Source organism: Stegodyphus dumicola, chromosome 6, assembly GCF_044657685.1.
Source record: "Stegodyphus dumicola isolate Sdum_Otavi_A_Nest chromosome 6, ASM4465768v1".
Lineage (NCBI taxonomy): Eukaryota > Metazoa > Arthropoda > Arachnida > Araneae > Eresidae > Stegodyphus > Stegodyphus dumicola.
The window spans coordinates 217,700,446-217,721,870 of NC_140773.1; the positions used below are offsets into that span (position 1 = coordinate 217,700,446).

At 33.8% G+C, this 21,425-nt stretch overlaps 1 protein-coding gene across 4 annotated transcripts in view; it reads right to left on the reverse strand.

The window, feature by feature from the left end:
- Nucleotides 1–3,474: 3,474 nt before the first annotated feature.
- LOC118198004 (uncharacterized) overlaps nucleotides 3,475–21,425 on the reverse strand; it is a 72,926-nt gene continuing 54,975 nt past the window's right edge. For 3 of the 4 annotated variants that reach the window (XM_085819516.1, XM_085819518.1, XM_085819517.1), the window contains 2 exons: nucleotides 15,740–15,901; nucleotides 3,475–5,530 (listed from right to left, as the gene is read on the reverse strand). In XM_085819516.1, the coding sequence (XP_085675642.1) occupies nucleotides 3,900–5,530; nucleotides 15,740–15,901 (1,793 nt within the window). In that variant the 3' untranslated portion in view covers nucleotides 3,475–3,899. The remainder of the gene's footprint in view (nucleotides 5,531–15,739; nucleotides 15,902–21,425) is intronic. The other variant, XM_085819519.1, reaches the window with a different exon arrangement.

Here is a 21,425-nt window from a genome sequence, read left to right on the forward strand (position 1 = left end):
CCATGAACACATTTCTCCCCTTAATGCATCATTTATAATAAAGATGATATATACAACAGTTTCAAGAAAAATTACCTACATTACCCCAGTAGCATTTTATGCAAGGCTCATCTAATGTTGAGGGAAAATAAATAAAAATAAAGCATTTAAAACTTTTTTTAAATAATCATTTTTTTTTTCCAGTTATGCAGCTGCCACATCAAAATATCAGTGGATCGCCTTTCTCTGCATCTGATATAATACACATAAAGGTTAATTGATTAACACAAAGCAACTCGACAGCTATCTTCTGCCTATAGGGGGAAATGCATGAATCATAAGATAATAAATGTATTATAATGTTTGAAAGCACATTATGTCTTGCTTTCTAAAAAAAGTAGATTACAGGATCTTGCATAACTAAAAACTTACTCTAATTTGATTTCCCATAATATGCTTACTCAGAGTTAATTGATTAACTACTTTCATAATAAAACAACTGTTTCATTCCTAACAATAAAAATTAAATTTTTCTATTCATAGAAATTATGACATCTAATCAAAAACAATAAAATAAAAATGCCTCTTATGTGGTAAAAGTAAATTACTTTAAATCAGCTAATAACATAGTCTTCAATCATAAAATTGTAACAAATACAATATATTTATCAGCTAGTAATTTTCTTGTGTAATTATAAGAATAATAAACAATTCCTTAATCACCAAGGCATCTCAGCAATAAAAGGGTTTAGTTTGGCAGGAATGTTATAGATGTTTAGTATCTGCAATCTTCTCTCTAAATTCATTTATAATCAAATGTATGCAATATTACATTATATCCTTAAAATGGCATCAGAATACTGAAGATGAAAATAATAGTATGTTTTCAAAAGTTAATTACCAAAACATAATGAATCATCTCATGGTTAGCACTTCTGAAAGTAAACAATATTTTAAACAGCAAAAAGAAGCACTGGTATTAATGATAACGAGGGAGGGGGTATAATCTACCACTACCCTAACTCAATTTAAACCACCAAATATGCATTAAGACCAAAGTGCCTAATACTGCAATCAAAAGTGCCTAACTGACCTCATGTCTCAGATGATTACATGATAGTTTTGTTCGTAGTCTAAGAAAGTCAACTAATACAGCTAGTAGAGAACTACGAATACCACAACCAAATGCATGGCATGTTTTGAGACAACATTTGCTGTACAAGCCCTATTACTTACAACTTGAGCACGTGCTCAGAGAGATAGACAAAGAAAAGTGCATTGAATTTTGTGGTGACATGTTAGAAATGATGGAAGATGATACATTTCAACCATGTTTAATTTTTAGCAACGAAGCTACGTAGGCAATGTTTGCATACGGTGTCTGCTTAATCCCTGTCCAACATTGCAACATGAGACAGAATCAGCAAAGCTAAACATGCTCTGTGTTGTATCACAAATAAAAGTGCATGGATCATTCTTTTTTGCAGATAGCACGGTTAGTAGAATAACATACTGGGACATGTTGGAATAATGGCTTTTACCGAAGATTGGCATGGCTTCATTTTCTAACTGGATGGAGCTCCATACCATTGGCACCATAATGTATGAGGATTTTTAAATCAATCCCTTCCTCAGCGATGGATAAATCACGAGAAGTCAAGACCTGGCTCTATACTTCTGGCCACCGAGACCTCCAGATCTCATACCCTGATAACTTTTTCTAGTGGGAATATGCTAATGAGGTTGTTTATATACCATCATTACAAACAACTATGGACGACCTGCAAAACCACATCACTGCTGCGGTGCACTCAGTAACATGTTTTACTGCATGTGAGATGATTTTGCTTACTGCTTAGATGTTTTCCATGCAGCAAAGGAGGGAACATAGAACACTTATAACCTGTGTACACACACTTTACACAAGTTTTTGGTACGCAGGTACCTCTTTTCATTAGTATCTAGATTGTTCATGTCCAATTTATGCTCCTTGAAATCCAAAGTAATTAAATTAGGTCCATCTTTTTGAATGACTCTATATATAGCATAACACTACCATCCTATTTCAGATGTTCATAGCTATTTTATTCTATAAATCTTCTTTTAAGCAAAGAGAGAGGGAATAATTTCTCTTTTTCTGATAATCAAGTTTTTGATTTGGAGAGGCAAGTGTAAATTTTCTGAACAAATTAGCTTTAAAAGGAAGACTAAGGAAAAAAAAATTCAGATTTCAGTACAAGTTACCCATATTATTTTAAGCAAATGCATTTAGTATGAAAAATATTTCGTTTCTGTTTATTTTTTCCTTCCCTTCAAACAGAACATTTAAAAAATAATGCAAAAGGTAATGTAAAGAAAGACATGCAATTCTGCGTCATTCATTAATTTCAGCCATGGCTAGCCTTTTGTGTATGAGACACAAAGAGATTTCTTTTTTTTGGTCCACATTTATCAGGATTACATTTTTCCAATATTTTCCATGTTGCGTAAATTATTTTTTTTTCCAATTCCAATTCACTCCTTCAAAAGTTTGCCTGTGGCAAATATTTTATATCACTGATTATAACTTTTATTACATTCAATTTGCTGGTTAATACGAATTTTCTTTAAAAAAATTTTTCTATTATTTTTAAAATTTTATAGGATACTAAAAATTTTAGATATTAAAAACTGATTTTAATAAACTACTCACAGTTTATATCATAAGGTGTATAAATTAATAACTTTTTTATTAAAACGAAATAAATTTATAACTTTTATGATCCACAGAATTAATGTCATTAGCAATACATTCAACATGTAAGCATCATTAAACACTTGCTAAAAGTACCAGATGTGATTTGAAAATGCATTAACTGATTACTTTATTTAGTTTCTGTGTTGACTTAGCTAGCTATACTTTGATACATTCAAAAACAAACATTTGTAGGGTTTTATATTAGCTGACTAGTTATTTTATTTATTTTTGCCTTTAGTGATACCTCTACTTTCATCTGCTCCCATCAAGATGCAAATTAGTTAATGTTTTAAAGAACAATGTTCTTGAATTACGGAGAGAGATTTTGGTATTCATCAGTGACTGCTTCACTAATATTCACCCAGAACCTAAATTACTTGGTTTGGCCTTAACCTTCTAGCCATAATTGTTCCTGTTAGCTGACAGCCTAAACCAAAACTAGTAGATATACTCTGTGTTGTCCATATCATATTTTAAAACTTTACTTTAAGTTCTGTTATTCTCACAAGCTGTAGAGTTTAATTTCTATTATTACCAAGTTGTGCACTATTAAGCTGCCAAACTGATTTATTTTAAACATTCCTCTTTGTGAAAGTCACTTAACCAAGAAAATAAGACAGGGTGATACATTGTCTTATTATCTTCACAGAGTCACAGATTAACCTTTAAAGTAATAACATTTTCTGAGTATATATATATATATATCTTTAGAACTTAGATTAAAAGGTTGAGGGAGAGAAATGAAACAACAACAAATATTACATCGCTATAGTACATTTTTATTTTAAAGATGTCTTTTAAGAACACTGGGAACAAAACAGCAGCCCTAAAAGACACGAATATATTTGAAAAGTAGAGTTCAAACAACAAGTACTGAATTATATGCCTTCAATCTCATTAACAAAAACAATTCTTGTAATATCAAAAGATGAATGTAAAGGAGGGGGAAAAAACAATTTTTCCTCATTGAAACAAAACACTTTTTCCAGTTCAAGTGTAGCTGTGGATGAATGATAATATTTCTATACAGAATGAAAAATAAAGCTTCATGATAAATTTTAAAATATCATTAATCACTGGTGTATTATCATCAGTGAAGAACATATACATTTTCAATATTATGTTTGCTTATTTTCATGCAAATATTCATAAGAGCTAAACAAAACACTCAGTGCTCTCACATTTAATTATACTGATGCCTTTGCCTTCCCCACCCCCTGCCTCTAAACGGAAACCTTTTATTTGGAGGTGGTCCATATGGATGATGAAATGAATTATCTGGTCGATTTCTGGGAGACCAGTTACTATTTCTTGGATGAAAATTTGGTGGAGGAGGAAAACGTTTGTTCCCATAAAAGCGAGTGTCTTGTAAACCACAATTAAATGGTGGAGGTGGTGGTGGCGGCGGTGGTGGTACAAGATTTCTTCGTTCATTTTGAGTCCAATTATTGTTGAACCATCTTCCATTGCTTAAATCCTCTCTATGAGATTGCACAGTCTCTATCCTTGAAAGTGGACTCTCAACTGTAGTATTGTTAGGAGTTAAAAATTCCATACTTTGACCATTTGGAGCATTATGATCAATTACTGGAGGTGGTGGAATTGTTGCATAAAAAGGAGGTATTGTTGGTTCCGTTTTTCCTATGAAGAATTCTTCATTAGGGGAAACTTTGCCTAAAGTAGCTTCAGGTAAAGGAGGAACAATGCTTTTCTCAACACAACTAGAATTATCAATCCAGGCAGATGATTCTTCTGTAACATTTTCTTTGTCACTTTTGTACATATCATCTGAAGAATACATAGAACTCACTGGAAGACTGTCGTCGGGGGAATCTTTAGTCACTACTGTAATCAAAGTACTCAGCCTTCTTCCACTAATGGATCGAGGTACATCACTTTCAGAAGAAGCAGGTACTGGAGACAATGGTTCTATTTCAGGTGATGGTATATCAAGATCACTGTCATTGATAGGAAGTTCTACATCCATATTTGTATCAAAATTTTCCAATTCAGGATTGTATTCAGTGTCTGGAAATGCATCAGGGACAAAACTAAAATTATCAAGTGGTGTTGAAGGCACAAGTGAAGGGATATATGACAAACCTTCTCGGCTGGGCTCAGATTTTGATGTGTATGTCGGTACATCATGAAATGTTGATGTTTGATATGAATTTACATTAGTAGTAGTTACAACTGGTACAGTTCTTGAAGATGGTGGCTGAGGTGAATTAAAATATGTAGAAGGTGAAGATGTAAGATGTGATGTCTGAGAAATAGATGGAATTATTTTTTTAATAAAAGAGGACATACCCCCTTCTTGGTCATACGCTTCAGTGGAATTAAATGCATACTTTTCTTTTTTGTGGTTTTCATCTGTTTTATCTCCTGATGCCGACTGTATTAAACTAGTCAAACCTTTTAATATATCTTTTGGACTGTGAGTTTTATTGCTGGAAGCTAACTTGGTAAAAAATGCATGACTTGAATGGGTATCTTCATCTTGAAGAGGAGTGTTTTGCCCACTATACTCATCTTTGATTGGAGTTGTTCCTTCTGCACTTGAAAATGTGTCAGGAAGCTTTTCCTTTTTATTAATGACTGGAGAATTTGTATCTTGTAACGGAGTATTGTTTCCAGATGATGTGCTTCCAAAAAGCGATGTCTGTAAACTTGAGGGTAGATTAGGTATATTCTGAAGTAAATTTGATAGTCTGCTATCAAGGCTACTTGGATCATTTTTAATTTCCTCTTTTTCAACAACAGGAGTTTTCTTGTTTGAAAATGCATCCAACCATGATGTCATGCCTGTTTGCTCTGAAAATACAGTAGTTTTAGGTTATCATAAAAATAAAGTAAACAATTTCAGTTTTCAACTCTTTACGCAAAATAATATAGTAATAAATACTTTTTTTCAAGTCTCTGAATTATCAGCAATAATAATATGTATTTGACACTGAAATAATTTATAAATAAACCAGAACAATAAAAAGTCATACTATAAGATGGAATCTTTCACTACAGGACAGCACAAATAAGTTATTAGATGATATCCTAAAAGAGTTCTCAGCAAAAATTAAATCTAATTTTGTTAGGCTAAGAGTTACATAATACTACCAACATTTCAGTCTTAAGAACCAGCAAAATAAATATCTAGACTACAGTCAAAATTTGAGTTACTTGAAGCAAATTCATTTAACTGTAAACAAGTCATTTATTATGCAAGATTCTAAATGTTGAAGGTTACTGATCTTGAGAGATTATGACTTAATAAACCATGTTATATATATACATACAGTACAAAGTCCGAGATCTGATGTCCAATATCTGGAATGATCTAAAATCCAGACCTCAAAGCCACAAACAACCTTTACTTTTTTTTTTGTTTTTGATATGCTTTAAGTATGCACATTTCACCCCCCCCCCCAATAATAAAACACATGGAGTCCCGATTCTTAATTTCATTTTGGCACCAAATAAAATACTTTGTTATTAAAGAAAAAATTATTTTAGCATAAATTTGTGTGATCAATAATTTGTCTCTGTAGCTGTGTATCTACTTGGCATATATCTCAAACCAAAACAATCTACACAGAAACATCATTGAATTTACACCTACTAACATTTTATATCTCTGACACAAATCATTATTTATTATATTTTACTTTCATCATCACATATTTATCAACACATGAACTTGATTAATGACTCGTGCAGGAATGCTTAATTTTTTTATATTAGTTATTAAATAACAGAGTATGGTAACCTTTTATGATTACAGATTTAAGTTAAATGTACTAAGAAATACTGACGAGGAAAAATTAGCAAAAATTTCTTTCCATATACTAAAAATAGATTCTGTTAATGATACTCATAGGCCAAAAGGTTACATTTAGTGCTATTTGAATTAAGAATAACTGATTTGTTATTTTCATAAACCAGAACTGGCATCACAGCTTGTATGGCCACACTGGGCAGCAGGATTTAGGGAAGACAAAATTTTCGGAAATTAGAGAAATACCGAGCAACAAAATGATGACAAAATTTTTAGAATTTAGGAAGGCGCTTGTTAGCAGAATTTAGCACCCGCAGACACTGCATCAGGCCGTAAGATATCTATCACCGGCCCTTGATAAGAAATAAGTATATGTGGGAATTAATTTATTCAAGACTCAGATAAGCCTTAAGCATGAGTATGAAATATATGTAAGTATAAAAAATAACTAATACAATTCAGGCTTAATTGTCTCAGTGCACAATAGAAGCAAGATAAAATTTAGCCGAACAACTTCTCTTTCATCACCAATCTCATGATACATAGCCAATAGCGGAGGCTAAAATTACACTTTACTGATTCCTAGGAATTTCAGTTAATATAGCAGATTACACTGTTCCTTAATTTTCTGATTTGATCTAACTTATTATTTTTTGCAGGCTGTTAGTATTACCGCAATTTTATGAAAATTGAAGGCTGAATTTTTGATTATAATAAAAAGATTTTTTTTTAACTTTTATTTTATTTTATTTTTAGTGTAATTCTGGAACTACAGCAGGATTTACAAAGTGAAGGCATGTTTCAATGTCTATTACAGTAAAACTAGAATTCCTGCAAAAAATGGATAAAGCCATATGTGTCTGAAAATTAATGTGATTTAAAACTTCATATAATTTTATTATTTTGAATATCCGTCACCCAAATACTTAGTACTATATGAAATTACTTAAAATGAAAAGGAAGCTCAGCCAAATTTCTGAAAACTACACAAATTAAAAATTTTGCATTCTTTAATGTAAATAACAAGGGAAAGTATTTTCATTTTAAGGGGGGGAAAAAGCAATTTTCTCTCCCATGTAAAATCTATAAAATGATTTTTGATGTATATCTCATAAAAAGTAGCAGATTTTGCAATTTTTAACTTTGTTTATGTGTGTGAAATAGATTTAAGATTGCAGTTCTTTCTAACATTAAGAACACAATAAAATTTTCATACCATGCGATTCTCGTTCTCTCTCTCTTGTTTTTTTTTCCTGTCTTCTTTTAAGCAAATAAATTTAGAATGCATATCAAATATCAGATATATTTCTGCCTATGTGCTAAGTTTCCTAAAGCACTAAATATATTTATATATTTTTAGGAAATCTGTAAGCACTTATTGGAAAATTTTTTATTAGAGAAAATCTATCATCAATATTAATGCATACACTGCTTGAGAGTTATGAAAAAACAACTGCTTTATGCAAAGTAATATTTCTGACTGCCACAGAATTAGAGAAAAAATAAACATAGATGTCAAGATCCTTAAACTATATATTTAAAAGGAAATGCAATAAAGCTGTTTAATCATTCCAAATTCCAAGCAGAAAAGTTCAGACAACTCCACTGCAGGTGATTCAGAAGCCAGTGCACTAAATTTTCAGCTGTTATGACATATACTGAAATGCAGAAAGTTTGTAAGGAATTTTAATCATGGGTGAACAATTGGACAGTTTGAGGCAGGGTAAAATATTACCCGAGTTATCACAGTAGTAGGTACACTGAAAAGCATTACCTCACAGTTAAAAAAGATCGCTGAAAGTGGACCCATCCTGAGAAAGCACTGGCATCGATGGAAGGTACAACAGACTTCAGAGTGATATATGTACCCTTATTAGTGACTCTTCACTAATTAAATCTATAACGAATCAAAATCTTACTCTTGACCACACAACTGCGACCTTATAAATGGTACCTACATTAACATATCAGGCAGAACAGTTTTACAGTGGCTAAATCATTGTTGTTTGTATGCATACCTGCCTACTTTGTGATAGCAAAAATTAAACAATTTCTGGTAAAAATTCAGAAGAATGCAAAATTTTTTAGAAAACAAATGTGCATGAATCTGAAATATAATTATAAAAAGAAAACTCCATTAAAGAAAATGAAAAATCACATTTATTTTAACACTAGCAGAAGTACCCGATACCAGTTAAGTCAGATTCAGAATAATGCATCTAACAACAGAAAGGACGATTCCACTTAATCCTTCTCTAATAACAATGCAAAAAATACAATTCATAATCATACATTTTTCAGTCTGCTGCAATATGGAAACCACATAAAAATTTTCAATACTAAAACAAGCTAATTCTCTCTCATTATATCAGCAACAACGGCAGGCATTTTTAATGATTTTCATTTTTCTAATCAAATGGTCGTAAAAGCTTAAGTTCCATTCAATATTTCACCTATATTCAATTTTAATCAATTAAATGTGGCAAAAAGTTGATTATAATTGATCAAAAATCAATAACGCGAACAACACACAGACAGACATTCTTCTTCATATGCACGAATTTTGTAAAATTTACAAATTTTTTATTAATGAACTCTACGATTTGAAAGCGAGCAGTAGTAACACATTTTGAAAGAAAGCATTTTTATCTCTAATGCGCGAAACTGCTGTCACTTGGAAAAACGAGTATGAAAACTAATGTTTTCAGAGTTTTAATTAATATTTTGGCTGATTAAAGTTGTACCGAGATGGGAATAGTCGAAATGGCTCCCCATGAATTTTTGGAATCAGGAATAATGTATTTAATGTTTGACAACGCTATTTTTCTTTTATCTTAAAACGTATACATGTTTTATTACAAACTCTACATTTTGAAAGGAAGCAGTGGCAACAACGTTCGAAATAAAGCAGATTTTCATCTACAGCTTGCGAGATTGTTGCCACTCAGAAAAATTATCATTTTCTCGAGTTTTTAATTAATATCTTAGATTTTAGCTTTTGGGGGGGGGGGAAGTGGACATTGACTTTTCCCAGGACCCAGAAAAGAACTATAGAAAGTCTGGTGACGATAGTTATAGCATTGACTGAGTTATTAGCAAACAAACGCACATACAGACCTTTCTTCTTTATATATATATAGCTAGTCGCAGTAGCTGATTTTGCTTTTGTCTCTACTCCGTTTATATTTGACTATCAAGATATTCTCACAGAATCTGTTTCTGTCACAGAGAAGCAGGACTAAGTCTTCCCTCCCCTTTCTTGTTCCGAGAATGCTATGCAATCATGTTTCATGATCTTGTCATATTTAGAAGTCCCACCTACTGCATACATCTTTTCAATAAAACAAATCACTGCATTTATATCAATGTTTGTAACCTTATAATAATTAAAATCCCCGAAACTCTTTTTTCAATTCCTTTCATGTTATATCATAAATTCTTCCCTCTTTTATTGTGAGTACAAATGGGAACTTATCCACAAAATGTCAAACATTATTAAAAGTAACACTTTTTTAAAATAAGCAATTTCTGCATGAAGTAATATTTATTTTTTTAGCAGTAGAAGAAATATGAGTTAAAAAAACATTATCTCCTGAGAACAGGCTTTCCTTTCCTCACTGACATGTCTGCTGTTGAAGAAGGTTCGATATTTAAACCTTCGAAACTAGTACTGCAAATTTACACTATGAGCCAAAACGTTTTGACCATTTCCATATTTTTCAATGAATTCATCTGTATGATGTGGAGGGCATGTGAATAAGTGGGAAAGATATTTAACTGCTGCTGGAGGAGGTAAGGAATCCCCCTTGCTCTTACTTTTGCGAGTTATGGGAAAGGCTGCTGATCTAAGCGAATTCGACAGAGGACAGATTGTAATGGTCCAAAGACTCGGAACGAGTATCTCTAAAACTGCATGACTAATAGGTTGTTTACGATCTGCTGTTGTTAGTATTAATGCAAATTGGATAAATGAAGGGAAAACCAGCAGTAGATGCCAAGGTGTTGGATGTCCATGCATCATCAATGAAAAAGGATGTTGGAGACTGTCTTGCTTGGTACAGCAAAATCCCCTCTTTTCTGTTTTCTCCTAATTCTTTTCATTTCTACTCTTCTGATGTGGAGGTATACGATGCCAACAATGGATACTCCAAAACTAACCCATCCTTGGTCAAGGAATCATTCTTGCACTTGCTTTTGCAAGTCATGGAGAAAGGCTGGTGATCTAAGCAAATTTAAAGAGGGAAGATTGTAATAGCCTGAGTACGTGGAAAGAGTATCTCCAAAACTGCTTGACTGGTAGGTTATTTACAATCTGTCGTTGTTAGTATTTATGCAAAATATGTGATTGACAGTGAAATCAGCACTAGACATCAAGGTGTTTGATGCCATGCGTCAGCAAAGAAAAAGGAGATTAGAGACAGTCCCACTTGGTTCAGCAAAATCAGCACCAGACAGTGGGTTAGCTGACAGTCCAATACTATGTAGGTCCAAGAGCAAGTGTTTTGGAACACACAGTTCAGTGGACACTGTTGGATAAGGTACTGTGCAGCAAACGTCCCACTCATGCAGTTCTATTGACCAAGCATCATTGTCTACTATGCCTACAGTGGGCCCGGGAAAGACAGTTGCCTGGTTGGAAGAATCACAATTTCTCATTCATCATATTGATGGTCATGATGTCAAAGTGCACCTTCTCCCAGGTGAACAGCTGCTCCCTACTGTACAGCAGGTCATACACAAGCTGGTAGCGGTGATGTTATGCTTTGGGGGATATTCACATTGGCAGATCTGGAGCCCTTAGATGCTAACATCCAATGGCGGTAAAATAAAGCATATAAAAAAGCTTTGTTAAGATCCGAAGACAAAAACATAAATGTTTGTTCTTAATAAGATAAACTTGCAATAACTGGAAAATGTGTACCTTGACAAGCAATTTTTATTACTATTATTATTTTGGGAATGCTTTACGCTTATATTTTGTAATATTATTTTGACAATTGCCAATTAAATTGCTCGCAGGTGCAGAAGTTATTTAATTTTTCTCACACCTATTTTTAACAACAGAAGTAATAACTACATCTCCATTTACTTAAGGTATTTTATAACTTTCAACACAGCTTTTTATCTTTAGAAGCATGCACTTCTTCCATAAAAAAATGTAAGAAATGGGTTCCACTGGTCGAGAATTCTACAAGGTTGTTCAATAAGTTCGGGGAACGGCATCTATTCGTCAATATTAGACCGAAAACTTCGACGCCATTTTCATATTTGTTCTTTCTTAGGAACACGTCAAAAGTTTCATTTCGATCTGTTAATTTATTCATTGTTAAACCGCCCTTTATATCTAACGTGTTGCGCCGTTTTTCAGGTATGGATAAAACTGAGCAATGTGCAGTTATCAAATTCTTTGTAAAGAAAGGTTTAAAGGCAATGGAAATTCATACTGAAATGGTGAATGTGTTGGGTGAATCTGCTCCTTCAAAAACAATGGTTTACATGTGGGCTAGTTTATTCAAAAGTGGTCGTACCAGCCTTGAAGACGATCCGCGAGAGGGACGTCCAAAAACCGCATCAACACCGAAAATCATCGGAAAAATATAAGATATGGTATTGGAAGACCGTCGATTGACTGAAAGAAATTTAATAGAGGCTTTAGGCATTTCATTGGGCACAGTGAGCACTATTTTGAGTGTTAATTTGGGTTTAAAAAAACTCTGTGCAAAATGGGTGCCACATTCTCTAACGATGGAGCAAAAACACATTCGGATGCGACTTTGCCAGCAACATTTGGAGCGTTTTAAGAAGAATAAAAGCGACTTTATCCGTCGATTTATCACAATGGATGAGACTTGGGTCTATCATCACGATCCTGAATTAAAACAGGAGGCTAAGGAGTGGTGTGAACACAGCTCTTCGGCGCCAAAGCGAGTTCGTGTGCAAAAATCAGCCAAGAAGGTGTTAGCATCAGTTTTTTGGGATGTGAAAGGAATTTTGTTTAGAGATTACCTTCAAACTGGTAAAACAATTAATTTAGATAATTATTGTAACTTTCTGAATCAATTAAAGATAAAAATTCGTGAAAGAAGACCCGGATTACAGAAGAAGAAAATCATTTTCCACCAAGATAACGCACCTGTGCACACAGCTCAAAAAACCATTGCTAAAATAACTGAATTGAAGTACGAATTGTTGCAACATCCAGCCTATTTGCCAGATTTAGCTCCCTCCGACTTCTGGCTCTTCCCACACTTCAAACAATATCTCCGTGGAAAACGATTTTCTTCAAACGAAGAGGTAATAACTGCTGTGGAGGGATATTTTGCAGAGCTGCCGAAAAACCACCACAGTCAAGGGATCCATAAATTAGAATGGAATAAGTGTATTGAAGTTGAGAAAAACTACGTTGAAAAATAAAGTCATTTTTACGAATAAAAATTGGTTTCTTCATTTCCGTTCCGCGAACTTATTGAACAACCATGTAGCTAAACACTTCTCTAAAGACAACCAGTGTGTACATATGTATTTCAGTATTATGCAGCTGTTGGACTTGTTAATAAACATAAACAATGTGTTCAATCACACTTATTGGCAAAGAAGCCGACTCTTTTTCACTGCTAAATTTAGGAGGTGACAGGTGCATTTCATAATTTGCAAATATGAATTGCCTTTTTTTAAGATGCCAGCAACATCAGTCTTTAAGCCTATAAGTCGTGGTGCAGCACTAAGTGCTAAGCAATTACCCTGAGAAGAATTGCCCTTTATTTAAAAGTTTTTAATAACTAGTTGTGCTACATATTAAAGCCAGTTGAATCTCTTCTAAAGTGGGGACAGAAACTAAACTACACTAAATTTCTGAAGATTCCGGATTAAAAAAAAGAAACAACTGGATACAATTTTGCATCAGTATTATTGTTTCCATCCCTAGAGAGGCAGAATGGAAGCGTTTTAATGCAATCAATAACTGAAGATTAATTTTTTTGAATCCATTTGTTTTACAATTGCAGCCATTTTTGCTCTTACACTTGAGTATTTCTTAGCAATTTCACTGCCGGGAAAACATTTTTCTAAATAAATGATCCAATGCATTCACTGTCAGGTTGTCAGGTCACAGAACAGGCATTCTACGCTAATAACTTTTTGGTCCTTTGTTTCCATAGAAAAATGTAATTTTTTTTCCCAGTACAACTCATGCTGTTCTTGAATATGCACATGTTTACGAACATCTGCCCTTCCCCCGAGCAAAATTGAAAAATCGCAATGACAAATAATACACAGTGAAATATTACATTTCCTTGATGAAATAATAGAAGGAAAATCATCTATGTATGATTTTTGAAAAGTAAACAAGTATTTTACATTTTTCACAGATATAAATAAGTTTCTTGGAAGCATGTGAAACTTATGCTGCTCACTAGTGAGACCAAGGAAATAAACAAACTTGATCTTGCTTTGTGCTCATTGCCTAGTATATGCTAGATGACCCACAGCGGAGCTTTATTCTCACTGGAGAAGTGAAACACATTTTGGATTCTCATACACAAAGCAGAAATGCACCATATCTCTGTGAAGAAATGACTTGTTTCATCATGGTTTTTTAATATGTTTCTTTTTATATAATAGAGAAAAACAGATGCTTTCAGACGCCAAAAATCAATTTTGGTGGCCAAATAACGAAGTATTAAGCCAAGCTACATAAAAATCATAAGGAGTTTTAAAAATAAGAGAAAGTCAGGAGAAATATGTTAAAAATCGTGTTGGCGGAGTACGGTCAGAAATCGGGAGAGTTGGCATCTCTGCGAAAAGTAAGAGACTCAAATGGAAGGTGAAACAACACATTTAAAGTGCAACAATTTCTTAGTTAATAATCAACCCCCTCAAAAAAAAAAAAAAAAACAGGAAATGAAACACAGATGTGGTCCCACCTTTCTATTCTGAATGAGCTCACTGGAGAACTACAGTGAAACAAAAATCAAGTTGTTTGTCTGATCCTAGTGTTTCAGTGACCCCACTCTGGGCAAACCAGATATTTGCTGTTCAATTTTAGGCAAGATTTGAAGGTAAAAATTTAAACTTATCTCTCTCTCTATATATATAAGGAAGAGTTTGTCTGTGTGTTTTCCTTTTGTGCTGCACGTAAGCTACGGAAGTTGGTACAAAGATGCATCTAGGCAAGAGCCAGTGCACCTCGTAGCATTTTTTTTTTTTTTTTTTCAAAATTCGAATGAGTTTTTTTTTTAAATTTAATATTTTTGATGAACTTGCTTATTCTTGTCCAGGCTTTCTTATCTTATCTAAATGTTATTTCCTATCTTGTTCATTTGCGGTTTTGCAGCTGAAGATGATGGTTCGGTAAAACCATCGAAACTAGTCCTGTGAAAATTTTGTAAATATAACGCTGATTTTTGTTGTTTGACTTCTGAATTAGTATTTATTCGGCGTGTTATTGTGTCTTAATTTTTGATGAAATCACATCAAATCAATAATTCTCTCTCATTATATCAGCAACAATGGCACTTAGCCATTGTTGCTGATATATTACTGTTGCCATTTTTGCCGATATCAGCACTTTCACCACTCAGAAAAATGAGGGCGATAATTCTGTGCAGTTTTTGAATTTAATGTTTCTCTTGGATACTGGATGTTTGTCGAGAGAAAGCAACGGAAAATTGGTTAATTTATTTATTATGATAATAAGTATTTGTATTAAGGGCTATTTGTTTTGTAATTTTTTTATATGTACTACATTTTTATTGATTTTTCAAAATAAAGTTGTTCTGCAGAGTAAAATTCTGTGCAGTTTTTAAATTCTGTTTGGTGTTCCCTTTAGGCATTTTTCTGGTACATTTAAAAGCCCTACAAAGAGTGGCCGCATAGCAGTTAGTACAGAATAAAGAGTTAGCATACAGCCAAGAAAAATAACATAGAAATTTCTTTTCAAACAATTTCTTTGAAAAATGAGGGTCTTTAAAAACTACACATGGCTAAATTATATGGACTGGTTTGTGTTGTGCTGCCATCTAGTATAAATAGAGAAGGTTCAGAGTAACCTATAAATTCTTTTTCATTCATTTTTTCTGTGTGTACAGAAGGAATTTTATAGGTTTGCCTAGATCAGGTGCTGCAAAGGGTTAAAGCTGAATTTATTATTTATTTGCTACACATACAATATCTCTCTTAAGTCTGAAAGAAAAGGAAAACAAAATGAAAGAGGAAAACTGATCCCCTGACATAAGTGGTAAGAAATATGTTACCATGTGAAAAGAAATTTGAAAGTGTTGGTATAGGATTTCCCACACTCTGGACTGTGGTGACTGGCACTTTTGTCTCTTCTTTGGGTTCAGGAGAAAGATTCAAACCTTCTGGAGAGCCAACAGGTGACGGAGCATTTTCTAGATTCTCCACTTCCTTTTGAACTTTATTACAAAAGAAAATAAACTCACTCTAAAAGCAGCAATAAATTACTTTATAAAATTACATTAAAGAAACAAATAGTAATACTATCTAAAAAAGTCAAGTATAAATTTGTACTTGCGGCAAATCTAATTTGAAATTGTGGGAAAAGCAAGCAGTCTTCACAATTTTGGAATCAATACTTCACATGTCGAGTTCTTTTTTAGCTATTTTTTCGCACAAGCTTCTGTATGATATTAATTGACAATTAGCACTTGATTACACTTTTTTTTTTTAAAAATGTTCTTGTCAACATTTCCTTGGATGTAGCTTTATAAGCATTTAGGTATATATAAACAGCTTGTGTTAAGCACATGTGTATATTCCAGTCAACAGCAAAATAATCTTCAATAAACTCACATCAAAATGCAACAGTGATCAACATATAAAATAATGCACTTATAAAAAATATATTTGATTTGAAAAAAAATCATAACAACAAACCATGACAGGATAATTTGTTAGGTACAGATTTAGAATGCATTCATAAAACAGGTATGAATTATCAATGGAGCTTTAAATCACAAATTTCCGCAAACCAGTGCTTTTTAAACTAAACATGAACAATTCTTATACGACGCATTAATATAAACTGATTTACTGATGGCTGAGGGATAAAAAAGCATTGGCCTTCTATCTGAATTTTCAGTCTTTGATTCTTGCCCATGATCTCATGAATGGGCTCATTCTGCACTAGATCCAATGACCAAATGCACTGCTGAGGAATAAAGATTGCCTGAGCATGGTGCTGATTAAGTTGTTCTGATTACGTTGCAGTCCTTTTGTGGTCTCAGAATTTATGGATTCTATACTTCAAAACCTCTTCTAAAAGCTATTGCAACATAGCTTTGGTTTTGCTTTTATGAGCATACATTTATTTACAAGTAATATACATTCAGTGAATAAAATAATTCATTAATTGTTATATTCACGGCTTTTAGTTTAACTAAAGAATGTTTACATTTGATTGGTTTATTTAATTTAGACAAAGCACAAGAGGGCTGTTTGAATAACCTTCATCTCATTTCTGACAAGCCCTGAGAAAATGCCAGAAATATTTGAAATAAGGCAATAAGTGAAGCATCGGAATTTAATTAAATTAATTTTGATATCACAATTATAAGTTAATCATTTAAATACACGAGAACATCAAAATGCATAGACAGTACAACAAATCAACAATATGATATAACATATATCATAGAAAATAAATACAAATAATTTTATTAAATAATACAACAAATGGCCTATTTTTTAAAAAAACCTAACTCCACCTTAAGTCCGCAAAAGAAGTTCACAAACTTAACTCTGAATTTAAAAGAAATTGGTAATGCTCTCTCTAAGAATGCATGAAATTAATATACATGTAAAAAGCTTAAAATAGAAACAATTTTTTCCCTCACAGGAATCAATGTAAAATAGGATAATGCATTCCATTCCAGGGGGGAGGAATACTCATACAAATTTATAATAATGTAATTTATTATTTATAATACATCTCTTTTTACGAGAATGTTGTCTAAAGACATTTATTTTGCCTACACTTCAAAATTTTGCTAAAATGAGACACAGCATTATTGTTTAATAAATTTGTAGCACAAGGTAGTTGCTTTGCTCACAACTTCGTCTTCCTGCCTGATGAAATCTCCTCCACAATTTCTTATGTGTACACAGAATGCAGCTCCATAAACTCTTTAGTAATCAGCTAGGCTATGTTCTTGTTGATGTCATTGTTATACGTCTATAGCCCCTATAATCTCAGCCAGAGGCATAAACTTGTTGGTAACAGGATTCAAGCATCTACTCAAAGCTCACGAAAGTTGCATTTGACAACGCTACTCCAACAAAGCTTTTTTCATGCAGAAATAAGGGTTCTCTATATGACCCCCTTCCATGCCTTGTCATCTTAAAGAATGCGACAATGAAGTGAGAGTGGCTCCTTCAGTTATCTCAAAACCACCCTTGAAGAAACTATGCTTTTGTGTAGAGCTTTTTAAAATTTGAAATGACCTGCTAGTCCATGAGCTACAGTAAAGAAGTTGGTGTTGAGAAGCAGGAACTGGATCTTGACAAATCTCAAATCTTCAAGGAGGTGAGTGAGTGAATGCACCCCTATGATGGCTTCCGACCACGGACATGAACCAAACAGAATTATATACCATCACGGCGGGAAAGACTCCAAAGTAACAAGGTTGAATATTACATACTAATAACAGTTTTTACATATTGATAACTGCAGGCACTAAGGGTTATTCTGATTATCTACTTTAAGTTCTGAACATTTGAAACATAATATTATTCACGGTTGTTTCTGCTTAGGCAGTGTCTTGAGATTTTCTCTATTTTATCAAGGGCTACTCTGTTTTTGAGTGCGTTAGACATCCACATTCAAATGCCAGCTTCTTGTATGTACACAATGAAAGTAATAATGGTCCATGTCGCCTTCCTCTCTGCATTCGCAGAAAGGAGTATCCCTAAGTCTAAATCTGTTCAGGTATACTGAGAATGGTCCATGACCTGTCAAGAACTGTGTTAGGCTAGCACAGTGGGTCTTTATTTCCATGTTAACTTTTGGTAGTAAGCAAAATGTCCTTCGTCCTTCCTCTGCCCATCTATTTTGTCAATTTTGTAGCAGACTTGTCGAAGTTGTTCGTTTAATATGAGACCAAAGAAGTTTAGTTGGTCTTTCTAATATATTCATGCAGTTGGCTGCCTGCTTGGCCAGTAGGTCAGTGGCTTCATTGTCTTGAATCCCTGTGTGAGTGGGAAACCATTTTAAAGTGGGTCTTTGCAAAATATGCATTGTCAGAAGCTGTTTCTGAATTCGGTATACGAAAGGACTTTGGCTGTTTTGACTTGCAATAGCTGCCAGACTTGATGCCGAATCGCTGAGTATGGAGAATTTCTCCTGTTGCCATGTGTTCAGATATCTAATTGCAGCACTGATAGCTAGAAGCTCTGCTTGGTATACCGAGTTGCTCAAGCCTAGTTTCCTTTTCCACTCAAATGTTACAACTCCATTTTCCAGTCCACAGAAGGCGCTGCCCGTGCTGTTCTCAGTTTTGGAGCCATCTGTGAAAATGTTATTACTGTTCCTCTGAATTTGTTGGTCGTTAATGCTGATATCGTCGGAGAGATTAAAAGCTGCTGGATGAAAGTTATTGCAGTTGTTTTGCTCCTCGTAGTCCAAGTGGTGATAACTATGACCCCAGAGTGTTGAAGCTTGACCCAGCCTGGTAACCCTTACGATAGCTGCCTTCCTTTCTACTATCAAATCTAGGGGAGGAATTCCTCCCAGTTGTTGTAGGGCTATTGTTGACGTGGTACGGTAGGCCCTGCATACTTGAAGTAGCTGCTGTCTCTGAATAGAGAGCAGGGATCTTCTCATATGAGAGGTAAGTTCACCATCCCAGATTGCTGCCCCATAAATTATTAGTCTTTCTGTAATGGTTCTATGCCAAATGTTTAGTAGCTTAGACGAGATATCCCATTTATGTGAAGTCATGCATCTCACGTTGTTGCTTAGGATGCTAATTCAAGTCTTTAAATTCCCAACATGTGGCACCCAAGAAAGTCTGTTGTCGAGTAATAGCCCAAGATATTTCAATTGGGGGAACATTTTACCGGTATTCCATGGAGTTTAATGCTTGGATTGCATCTAAGCTGCCTGCTGCGTCCTATGAGTAAAGCTTTAGTTTTCTCTGCTGAAATCTGAAAGTTATGTGCTCTGGCCCATTGTGAGAACAGATCAAGATAGTACTGAGATCTCAATTCGAGGTTACTTCTTCCTGCCACAACTAGCATAAAATCATCCACATAGGCTATGATTCGAGCATATTCTACACTCTCAAACTGACGAAATGCCAAGTTTGCCACTATATTCCACAGGGTTGGTCCAAGGCATGTCTCCTGTGGGCACCCTCTAAAAACATTTTCGACATAAATGCCACTGTCTGATGTTACTTGTACACTTCGATCTAGAAGGAACGAGCAAAGAATGGTAATAATGGCTGTTGGGCAGGCCATGTTGTGCAGCAAATTTATTACGTTTGGCCACCAAAGGGAATCAAAAGCTCCCTTGATGTCAATGGCTATTGCCAGTGAGTGCAAATTGTTATCCTTGTTCTGTTGGATAGTGGCCATTAAATCTTTTATTGCATGCTTAATTGAGTTGCCTATTCAAAATCCATATTGGTTGGGATGCAGGGCATTGTTCCTTTGCAGGAAGAAGTCCAGTCTGAAAGAATTACTCTTTCCAATACCTTACCGAGCGCTGGCAGTAGACAAACTGGCCTATACGATGAAGCTTCTGCCAGAGTTTTGCCAGATTTTAGGAATAATGCCACTTCTGCCAACATCTTCAAGGATGTCATTTTCTAGGCCTGGAGGCTGTATAGAAGACTGTTTATAACAAGCAAGGCACTGAATGCAAATTCATCTCAAGAAGAGCCCCAGCCTCCTCTTCTGGACTTCATATAATTCTTGAATGTTCGTGGATTGTCTGAATGATAAATGAGCAATGGTTTAATTTTTAAACTGCTAGTTGCATTTGCACAAAACAATGGTTCTAGGAAAAAAAGCCCACAGGAATAATGCTCACATGAAAAAATCCCACACAAAAATATGCCCACATAGATAAAAGCTCACATGGAAAAATGCCCACTTAGAAATACGTTCACATGGAAATAAACCCACTGAAAAATAATTCACATAGAAATATCCTTACATTAATGAATCAATAATTAACAGATCTGAACATCGTTCAATTGCTTGAATTTTCTAAAGAAAAATTATTTAAATTACCAAAATATTCATGGTATATATTTCAGAAACTGTATAACTTATGTGTAAATTCAGTTGCTATATAAGATTAACAAATGGGCCGTTTTGAATTAAGAAAAGAAGAGGAGGAAGGAAGTAAAAATGAAACAGAATAAACAGTGAAAAATTAATTACAATTTTAATTGTTAAAAAATAAAATAATAATAAATATAAGTTACATTTTGTAAAAAAAAACATTTAGAAGAATAAGCAAATAGAAATGATTATTTTACTTAAATTACATAAAATATTTAATTTATCATCGATTTCATCATAGTTTCTTACATGATTCATGATTACTAAATGTAAGTTCCCCCCCCCTGCAGTACACCCTGTATTTACATTTGCTAATAACAAGCGTTGACAGGCTAAATCTTTTTTCAGTACATCAAATAAAACCCACATACTGGGATGGCTACAATTAAATAAAGAATTTAGTGTGTTATGAAAGCTTCGCAACAATTTGTGGTTTTAGATTTTCGGAAGGCTGCTTCATAATGTTTAACTGAGAGGCATCATCAAAGTGCCTAAAATGTTAATTTTAATGCTAAAATTTTAAATTTCTGCAGAAATTTTACAACTTTTTTGGCTCCTTTTAAATAACTACATTCAAACATCAATTTCTTGATACACATTAAAATTATGAAAAAATTGAGTAAAAAACAA